General features: G+C 51.9%; 1 protein-coding gene across 1 annotated transcript; it reads right to left on the reverse strand.

Moving 5' to 3' along the window:
- Window positions 1-3167: 3167 nt before the first annotated feature.
- Window positions 3168-9814, reverse strand: DBNDD2 (dysbindin domain containing 2). Its single transcript, XM_006016664.3, has 3 exons — window positions 9659-9814; window positions 8907-9050; window positions 3168-5764 (listed from the first exon to the last, which is right to left on the reverse strand). Exons 1-3 carry the CDS (start codon window positions 9807-9809, stop codon window positions 5562-5564), a joined length of 498 nt encoding a protein of 165 aa, XP_006016726.1. The 5' UTR covers window positions 9810-9814; the 3' UTR covers window positions 3168-5561.
- Between the last annotated feature and the right edge of the window lie 1143 nt (window positions 9815-10957).

Here is a 10957-nt window from a genome sequence, read left to right on the forward strand (position 1 = left end):
GAGATGTTTCCAGTTGGACATTGTACCTTCTCAGAAAGAGGAAAAAAGCAGATGCACTAAGGCTTCAGGTTCTACAGTCAGGGAGTGAATGTGCTGTAATTCTATGACTAAGAAATGTGATGTGTGTAAGCCTTAATGTTGTATGAAACAAGGGTAGGCAAGAAATGTTTAAAATAGTTAGGCTATTTTCTCCATATTAAAAAGTATAGTAACTCTCTTAAAGTAATTCTTGTCACAAGGAGTCTTGTCCCTGACTTGTGGAAATTAAAGACAAGATGCTCCTCTCCTGAAAGGAGTTTGGGTAGGAAGCAAAAGTCTATATACTTCTCCTCCACTCTTCCCCCGCTCAACTCCTCCTGGGAACCAGGACTGGAGCCTGGGAAAAGGCTCTTCTGCTTTCCTGAGAATTCTCCTGCCTGTTTCCCTTTGCCTCACCCCTCACTCCCAGAATCATTTTGGAGTGAAGATGTTCTACCCCTAGAAATGAAAGTGTGTATCAGGGCCTAGATTTGATGTCCAGACCTCACAGGTTCTATTCTAGTGTTTTGGGGCCCCCTTGTGGTGGGAGCTCTTGATCATAAATGGTTGTAGTGAGAGACTTCTGGATTGGTGGCATCTGCCTTCCAATTTGAAATGACTTCAGAGGACCTCTAGTGTGCTACTTCCTTGGGGACTGGAGTAAGCAGGGTTTGTTTTGTTTTATAGGAAGTATAGTATTGGGGTGGGCTGATGAGTTTCCTTTTTTTTGGTGCCTGGGCTTGTTAGTTATCTGATTAGTTTGGAAGATGTCTCAGGTAAAGTGGATTGTCTGGCTGTGTAAATTGGGGGGGAGGTTCAAGAGATTTCTCTTGGGATGAATATTCTGTCTGATGAAACAGGCTTTTAAATGTTCTGGTCCTGTCCCTGGGCTTACACGTGCATGGAGGTACTGAAGAAATGACAATCTTTTGTCCTAGTGCACTACAATCTAAGAAGCATTATTAAAGGTCATGGTTCAGAATGTAAATGGACCAACGCAGCGGTCAAGCAATAAGATCCTGATGTGGTCAACACAGTCCAAGCAAACAACAAAGAACTTCTAGTTTCTGATGAACCCTTGGGGACTGCGCACTGCTGGAGGCAAGATTTTGTTCTGACCTCCTACAGACTGGCACACCAGACAAGACAGACTGGTCTTCTGCTCTGCCCTGTTACATACAGCTTGTCACTGCCACAACTGGAACTAACAGACCATGTTCCCAGCACAGGCAGAAGAATGAATGGGTTTAACCCTTCCCCTAGAAGTTCTCTTTCCAGAGATGAACTGAGACACTAGTGAGGCAAAACTAGTACCACTACTGCCCCTGCTGTTTCTAGTCCATTTTTGTCTACTAGATCTCAGTCATTCCAAATTCACTTGCCAGAACAATGCTTTGGATGGTCGTCAGCATCATCGCTCCTCCCAGGACCCTGCTCTATACCAGCCCTAGCAAAGCAAAGGAGCAACAAGTGGAGCTGCCCACACAGGGTAAAGCCAGCACCCCCTCCCCACACTATTTCACCACTGGTCAGGCTCAGGGATTTGAATGATGCTGTTGGAGTGACGGTGTTGATGGAGTCAATGAAGTTCAGAGGCACAGAATATCCCAGGGAGCAAATTGCTAAACTCTTTCCAGGACTTATTAACACTGAACAAGAAAACCACAGATTATGCCACTGGCCCCAGTCCCCAGATGTAAAGGGTCTGCTATAATTTAAGTCTTACATCAGGTGCTTGAAAAATGAAATTGGCCATTGCAAGGAAAAGGAAGTAAAGATACGTAGGAGGGAGGTATGATGTGGGCATCGTAACTAGAACCATAATGCGGCAGCTATCGAACAGGGGCAAGGCCTGCACGGTCCATCTCCCTGGATCTCTCGAACATATTTTAACAAACTCCCTCCTCTCCTTGCGCTGGCAGGACCGTGACCGAGTCCGTGTTCCGATGCTCGGTCGCTTGTGCCTGCAGCCGGTCGGGAGGCCGGGTCCTCACGCGGGTAAGAGGCTGGACAAACGCGTGTTCAGGATGGTCTAGACGGGCCTGGGCTCGAGACCTCCTGAGCGCCGTTCCCGCCCGGCTCGTCTGTACTTCCAGGAGCAACTGCGGCTCCCGCGCGCCAGCCGAGTCCGCCCGTGCGGCCTCCCCAGGGGACGGGCCCCAGCACCGCGGGACTCCCCCGGCGACAAGCCCTAGAACCAGGCCCGGAGCTCAGACATGGGACCACAGACCCGTCCCAGCAGCTCCGGACGCAGCGGGTTGAGTAACAGCTCGCGCACCACGCCCACACCTTCCGCTTCCGTCTCGCTCGCCCAATAGCGAGGTACTTCCGGCTCCGACCATAGACACGCGCCTGTCTGGGCACCGGGAGGGCAGGGCAGGGCGGGGCGGTTTTGCCCGCGCCCGGACGGCGGTGCGTGGCGCGGTCTCCGGGGCGGCCCGGGCTGCACGGCACGCGCAGTGTCCGGGGCAGTTGCTGCTTGTGTTTGTGACGGATCGGGCAGGGGGCGCACCGAGCACCAAGGCGGGGTTCCTAGTTGCTGGCTGGTGCAGTGCCCAGACTGGGGCCTCCCGCATTCACTTCCGGTAGGGCGGGGGCTGGGTCTCGGCTACACGCGCACTTTATGGAACCGGGAGACGCCTCCCTAGCTCGCTCCTGCGGCTGAGGGCAAGTGAGACTCGGGGCCCCATCTCCGGGCTCGGGCCTGCGCGTAGGAGGCCGGCCAAAGGATTTGGAAACACCTGAAGCCCCAGGCGGGGGTGGGGCCGCTTGCCAGTAGCAGGGCCACGTGTGGCTCTTGAGTGACTCACGGATTTGGGATTGATTTGTCTGATTTGGAACACAAAAAAATTTCCTTTAAAAAAAGAAAAAAAATCGCAGATCGGTCGTGCCATAAATGTAGCCCTGCCGCTCCTGTGAAGGAGCTGTCACCCAATTCACTGGCGACACGTGCAGTAAATTTTAAACTGGCCACAAGTGTCAAGTAATTATCGTGCAATGCACTGGTGAAGTGGGCAATAAATGTAGACCAACTGCACATGCAAAGTAATTATCACAAGCTAAAAATGACTCTCCAGTTGTAAAGAAGAAAAGAAAAAAAGGCAATCAGCTCTAAAGTTAGGGCTTGAAAACAGGTCACAACTCTAGTGCTGGTTTCTATGCAGTTTTAATTTGAATGTGTAATTAAAATGCATTCAAATAGCCCCCTCTATGTTACATGTATTATACAATTACCAGGTGAACTGTGCAATTTATTGAGACCAGCTATGTGCAAAGTAACTATCAAGTCATAAAAATGTCTATCCAGCTATGAAGTTGGAGCTGCAAAACATACAATAACTTTTTATAGCTGTTTCCATCTAACTTTTTCATTTGAATGTCTAATTAAACTTTAATTTGGGATCTATGCCCCCACAGCTGGGAGCCCTGCCAGTTGATGAGGTTCCCAGCCACAGGAGTTTTTACTCGCCAGTGCAAAGGGAGCCCAGGATTGTGATCCTGGACTCCCCTCCCCTGCACTGTCAACAATGTGTGATGAGAACTAATTTGCAGTTTCACAAACAGATTTCCTGCCATGCACGTGTGGCATGGTAGAAAGCATTATTGTGTGGATTGCACATCTGATCCTATCGCACCTTTACTTGCACATTTAGAGGGGCCCTAAAGCACCTACCACTGGAGGCCACCTGCCACCAGTGCTACCTGCAAGGAACTTGAGCAGATCCACAGTGCTGCACCCTTGCAATGATTGTACTGTCAACTCTACCTTAGGTGATGGAAGAGGCCTCTAATGAGTGCAAGAATGGAGACTCAGAGCTCATTATGTTGCATCTAGATGTGGGCTAGGATGGGTGGGGGCACTGGTTGGAACCTTTGTAGGCTTAAGAGAGGGCTTCCAGCTTGAGCTGCTCCCTGCAAGGCTCTTCCCACTGACTGCTGAAAATGAGTTCTGCAGTTGAGGTCTGCCCTTGCTGAATGAGGACAGTTTGCTGCTTGTTTTTCCATGGGTTTTGCTCTCATTTCCTTGATGTCTCGGCTTATCTATTTCTGTGCTGTCCCGCCTCTCTGGAGTTGCCAGCCCCTGAGTCACTTCCTTTTTTTCAGCCCTTTCTTTTCTCTCTACTCCCTCTAGATAAAGTGTTTTACAAGCTGCACTGTGTGTCTGAGGCATGACTCATCTGCACCTGGCTTGTAGCTTAAAGGTACATGAGATGCTAACTGCTACAGCCATGGTCCAGCCAGGGTTGCTGACAAGTTAGTCCAGGTTCTGTTAAACTCTGAGTGTTCCAAGGAAGAAGCCAGGATCTAGGATACTACACTATGCCTGTTATTTCTATCTCAGACTCCTCTCCTTATGGCTGACCTAGTTTTGCTATGGGCATGACAAGTTCCCCTTTTATAGCTGGATTAAAGCCAGGACACCTGTCTGGCAGCACCTGGTGGAAGCAGCTTTCCTCCAACCTGATCTGCCTCTGGCTGTACTTGCTATGTTATAAAGAAGACAAGAGCAGTGGCCAAGCCCAAGTTAGTGACAGCATGTTCTTCGCTCTGTGTAAGATTCCTCTCAGGAATCACAGCCAGAGCTACTCCAAGCATGCTGCATATGCTGCGTTGCTCACTCAGGTGTTTTGACTGCTGTTGCTGCACTTGTTAATGAGAGCCAGAATCAGGGGCAGGCTGATCCATGGGGAACTGCACTGGCACACATTTGGGGTCATGTTACAGCTCACCTGTTCCTGTGGACTCAGTGCTAGGTCAGGTCTGTTATTAGTCTGAGACTATGGCATCTCCCCCTGCAATTGGAGCAGGTCAGAAATGCAGAGCACCACAAAGCCCCCTCTGTATTACCACCAGCATAGTTTCAATGGGCTGTTGATTTTCTCCATCCACGTGTTGTAGGCAGATAAAGGGACTGTGCTGCTTGTCAGGCAGGACTCTGGGCTGGGAACTGGGTAAGACCTCTGCTTCAGGGTCTGAAATGTGAGCTCATCTCCTAGGGAGGTTTGCCTTTGTAGTCTGACTCAATGCACTTCACCCCTGCCACACTTGCCTCTTCCTCTAGCTCCTTCCAAGGCCAAACAACTCATATCCCCCATCTCCTGGGCACCCATGACTCTCTTCCAATAACACACACACCCTGATTGCTTGTTTGACAGGAGTGTTATTTCTCTGTAGGCTGCTGTTAAATGTTTGTCTAGAGGGGCCAAGGGAAGCCGAGATCCAGCAGAGGGGCCTTGCAGGGACTGGGTGCAGCTGCAACCAGGGTGAGCTTAGCAGCTTAGGTGGGTGAAGCAGGAGTGTTAGTAGCAAAGCCTGAAGAGTTAATTTCTGTACCCTATGATATCCCTCTTCTTCTGGGCCCCACTCTTGCCCCCTTGGCTGAACCAGCAGGGGGAGGGGGAACTCGTCTCCACTCCTTGAAGGCAGCGGCTTAGGATGGGGACACTGCTTGGGGTTTACGAGAGTCAAACAGCCAGCAGCCTTCCTTCCATGCTGGCAGGTCCATGCAGTGGCCGGGTGAAGAGAGAGCAGGGAGCTTGATGCTAACTTCTGACCACCTGCTGTTTAGGGTTGTCCTCCTGCAGGTCCTCCTCATCCGACTGCACCACAGGAGTTTCTGCCCCTTCCTCACTGGTGTCCAGGCTGTTCAGGTCTGTGGAGGCGGAGGATGTGGATGAGATCCGTGATTTGATCTCAGTTGTGTCGGGCACTTGCAGGGTGATCTCGTCTGGGCATTGGCTGGGATCTGTCAAGCAGGGAGAATCAAAATAGGGAAATACAACTGGCAGGTCTGGACCCTGATGGGCTCTCTGCCTGGCCCCATCATCTCCCCCAGCCCTGCCAGTCCCAGTTAGTGGAGGGCCCTGGGTTTGTGCACTGCACTATTTCAGGGATGGGGTGCAAGGCTCCTAGGAGTCTGGGCATGAAAGAAGATGAGGCAACAGCCAAGAATTTTTCCTGCCGGGAGAACAACCTTGCAGGGGTAAGGGGGAATCTGAAGATCACTGGGTTTTCTGTGACAGAGAGGTGCCGGCTCCCTCCAGACAAGCATCAGCTAGTGACCCCGGAACCCCATTGCACTCCTCAGCAGGAGCTAGCTAGCTCCCATTCCCAAATCCCAGCCTGGCTGCAGGGCATGGGCCTCACATTCCTTCCCCAACTTTTTTGGCAGTGAAGCTTTCCTTATTTAGTTGGTGGAAGCTGGCCTGGAGCTGTTGTGTGTGAGGTCTTTTACTGGAGCTCGGCAGAAGCTATTGGTAAAGGGCTTGACTCATTCCCTGTGTGAATCATTGCAGCAAGCGTGGAAGCGGGGAAAGGAGTCCTGGTCTCCCTCCTCGTGCAGTGACCCAGCACCACTGTAAAGTGAACTCAACAAAGGGTGTCTGAGGTCATCTGCATCCTGAAAGGTTACAGATGACACCAAGCTGGGGGGAGTAGGGTTCTTGATATGCTGGAGGGTAGGGATGATTGCTGGTTTGAAAAGCTGATTTGCTTCTTTATTTCTCTATAGGATTCAGAGTGACCTAGACAAATTGGAGGACTGCAATCCAAAAGGAATCTCATGAGGTTCAACAAAGACAAGTGCAAAGTCCTGCAACAGTCCCTAAGAAGTGCAAGAACAATCCCATGCACCAGGACAGGCTGGGGGCTGACTGGTTGGGCAGCAGCTCCACAGAAAAGGACATGGGGGTTACAGTGGACAATAAGCTGAACATGAGCCAGCAGTGTGCCATTGTCACCAAGAAGGCTAATGGCAGGAGTGTTGCCAGTACATGAAGGGAAGTGATTCTTCCCCTCTATTCAACACTGGTAAGGCCACATCTGGAGTATTGTGTTCAGTTTTGGGCCCCCCACTACAGAAAGAATGCGGACAAATTGGAGGGAGTCCAATGGACGGCGACAAAAATGGTGAGGGGGCTGCGGTGCATGACTTCTGAAGAAAGACTGAAGGAACTGGGCTTATTTAGTTTGGAGAAGAGACAGAGAGGGGACTTAATAGCAGCCTTCAACTACCTGAAGGAGGGTTCAAAAGAGGATAGAGCTGGACTGTTCTCAGTGGTGGCAGATGACTGAATAAGGAGCAATGGTCTCAAGTTACAGCAAGGGAAGTTTAGGTTACATATTAGGAAGAAGTTTCTCACTAGGAGGGTAGTAAAACACTCGAACAGGCTACCCAGAGAGGTGATGGAAGCTCCATCCTCAGAGGCAGGGCCATCCCTAGGGAGAGGTGAATTGGGGCGACTGCCGTGGGTCCCGTGGATCTGGGTGGAGCGGCCGTGGCGAGTCTGCACTGCTGCTGGCTTCCCGTCTGGGCGCTCGGCACCCGCCCCCTGCTGTCAAATCCCCCGTCGGCTTTCTTGTATCTGGGGGCAGGGCCCCACACAGGCCGATTTGCCCTGTGCCCTGCTTGGCTTGTCTCTGCTTGGAGGTTTTCAAAACCCGGCTAAATAAAGCTTTGGCTGGGATGATCTAGTTGGGGACGGTCCTGCTTTGAGCAGGGGCTTGGACTAGATGACCTCCTGAGGTCCCTTCCAACCCTAACTTTCTATGATTCTATCTCCCTGTAACAGGGGGCCTGCTTGGGGCCCATCTAACCGTGGCCCACCCACCTGTTCCTGGTCCACCTGCCTGCATTCTCGTCCGCCACGCCTGGTGTTAATTAACAGATGTCAATTAAGCAGGAGGCTGTCCATTTACTGCCCTGATGCCAGGGGGCGCTATCTGCGGGGCCATTCCTCCCCTACACTGCAGCCCAAGCCTCGCAGATGGCATCTAGGTGTTCTTATCATCACCGGCTCCACACTGGGCCCCAGAATCCTTCTATCAGGACCCCTCCAAGATCCCTCCATTCAGGCAACCTACCCCACCTTCAGTTGGCTATCTAGCTCCCTGAAGCTATTTTCCCTTCTCGGGTGTGGGCTCCCCGGGACTTTTGGCTACCAGCCGTGGCCCACCTCCAGACCAGTCGGGACCCCAGACCCCTGGCTCTTGGGCATCCCTTGCAGTGGGCCCCTGGCCCTTTTGACCATCCTGGTCCTGGCCCCAGCATGGGCCAGTCGAGGGTACTCTCTCAATCAGGTCGGAGTCTCTAGTCCCTCACTCTCTCTAGGGGTCTGCCCTCTGAGGCCTACAAACAAAGGGGTAACCCACCTGGTTGTGGGGGCTGGGGGTTAAGGTGCCCCGACCCGCCTTTCACCAGGGTCGTAACTGACCTGGCGTTTCCTGGGGGCTCCTGCACCACTGAGAGCCCCACCAGGCCACCCACTCCTGGCAGGGTGCAGTTTTAGGTCAGCCCCAGGCCCAGGAGCCTCCTATCCATCCCCTACAGCTCCTCCCTTACCTCCAGATGATACCAGCAGCCCTCCAGCCAGGCAATGTTGTTGCCTGGCCTCCAGAAGCTGAACTGCCCTGTTTATATGGGCAGCCCTTGATTCCAAAAAGGGCCACGGCCCTCATCAGGCACCTGGTGGCTGCCAGCTCCAGGCCCTTAAAGTGGCAGGCACACACAGTGCCCTGCCACACTCCCCTGTAATTCTCTACTCCCAGCAGTGGAGGCTGTAGTGTATACAGGTATTTATACAACAGCATTGTTCCCTATGATCCATGGTACAAAATTTGAGGTAAATAAAACTTTGCCCTTCTGTACTGCAGCCTCTATTGCTGGAGGCCACAATGGTGCTGGCTTTGGTAGGGAGCAGTGCTGGTAGGGAGCAGTGCCAAGAGGGAACTTTCTGATCCTACAGGCCAAAGCTGCAGGCAGTTTTTTTGCTATTTCCCTTTGGAACTGGAAAATCACAGGAGAGATTGAATAGATCTGGAAAGCTGAGCTGTTGCAGTCAAAAGACAGCTAGCAGGTAAGGGAGCATATATCCTCAGACTGTACATACCTGGCAGGGGACTGGCAATGTTGTTGTCCTCTGCTCCACAGCTGAGAAATACATCCACAGTGTCTTGGTCAGAAAGATCTGTCAAGTCCACCTGCTCCAGCATGTCCACGTTCACTTCCATGGAAGAAATGCTGCCTAGGGGAGCTGCAGAGACAGACCAGAAAGCCAGGGGAATACAGGGTGGGGGGTCATTCCTAACACCAGGCAAACAGTCTCAGGCCAGCCTCGTGCCAGCAACATGAGAAGACAGTGCCAGAGAAAACACTGTGGTATGCTTTGGTTTCATGCCTGCTAGAAACAGGACAGTTCTGGGGCATGGTTGGCTGGTCGAGGGAGCGGGGAAAGAGCCCTGAGGGTGACAAGCTGTCGGTGTTGAAAACTTAGCTCTATTTCACTGGTAAGAGGCATGGGGAGGAATTCTGCTTCTGTTTCTGAGGTACCCAGGCATCTGACTGCGCTGTCCACAAGATATGTAAGCTGCCAACCCTGCGCATGGCATGCTGGTATCTGATCCCTCTCTGTGTGTGACATATGCTGCCTAGCTTCCTGTCCCTTCAGGTTGTTGGGACTGGGAGCTCCTCAGTGCAAGAACCACTGTTCTTTCCATGCAGCACTGAGTATGAGGCATCAATATATGAACTAGCATGCATAGCTCTGAACAGGAATTTTTGTAATGTCCTTTCATGCGCACCCCTCCCCGCCATCACTGCCCAGCACAGACAACTTCCTCCCCAGCACTGGCCAGCACTTACGTCTCCTGTGCTCTATTTGCAGGTGGGACATGGGGAAGAAGAAATCCACCTCATGCTGGAAAACCTCCTCAAAGAACTTCTGCCTGTCACGCAGTTTGAGCTGCTGCTGCTGTACCTGGTCCGAGTCCAGTCCCCGCTGCCCGTGCTCCATGTTGGCTGGAGAAGAATGAGACGGGAGATCAGGCCCAAGCCAGCGGTAAGATGGGGCACAAGGTACCTTTCACAGCTGACGGGAAGCTGCCTCCTTCCTGCACTGTCAGTGGTCTGCTCCATTTTACCCGTGGGGAGTGCGTGCTGATTTGCTAACTGTGGGGCTGTGCAGACCAGGAGTCACTGACTCTGACTCCAGTCTGGAGTCAACAACTGCAGCAAAAGCCTGCTAATTTGGATATATGTATCCCCTTCCTCCTCCTAATCTCCAGGCACTCTACAACCTGCAAATAACTCTTCTCTTCCCTGTGGGAGAAGGTTAGTATTGTTAGACCCATTTTCCAGAGAGGGGAACTGAGACAGGCAACATGAAAGTACCTTGCCTAAGATTAGACTGTCAGGAAAGAACTGTGGTCTTGTAACATGCAAGTCTCTTCTAGCCAGTAGTAGTAGAGAAAGGTGACATTCAGCGCCCTGCCCCATGCTGCAGGGAGTCTCTGGGGTGTGTGACACAGCAGACACAGCTCTGGACTTTCCCACTTTGTTAACCAGGGCAGAGTTACTGAGCAAGTTGTCCCTGTGCATTACCATGCAGGAAGGGGAACTGACATTCAAGTCTTACTGAACTGAGAAATGTGACAGGAATAACATGGCATTAACTGCTGCCAGCCTTGCCTGCCAACAGATACCCTCCCTACCCCGGTTCATGAGCACAGCCCTGTCCTCATGGAGGACCTCCTTCATTCCCATGCAGACAGTCTAGATGCTGCCAGTACAAACATTTGCATTAATTTAATTCTTCTCATGGCTCAGCTCTTCCCCCAACAGTGACAGGGAGCCCTCGTGGGCAGAGGCCAGAGCTCTGCTGAGAACCAGAAGGCTGAGGGCCAATTCTTCCTGTGCATGGCAGGGGCCTGACTCAAGATCCCTCCCCCAGAGCAGCAAACCAAAGACCAAAACCCCCAGACAGCAAAGACCTTGCAGCCCATCCAACTTATTCCAGCAGCTGCCTGGATGCTGCCTGGCTGGAGTCTCACCTCCACCAGTCCAGACGTCCTCCCTGCTGCTCTCAGTCAGGCCAACACACAAAAAATGTGATGATTGAATCGGACTGTACAGTAACCATGGAAATTAAACAAACATCCCTGA

Source organism: Alligator sinensis, unplaced genomic scaffold, assembly GCF_000455745.1.
Source record: "Alligator sinensis unplaced genomic scaffold, ASM45574v1 scaffold76_1, whole genome shotgun sequence".
NCBI classification, from domain to species: domain Eukaryota; kingdom Metazoa; phylum Chordata; order Crocodylia; family Alligatoridae; genus Alligator; species Alligator sinensis.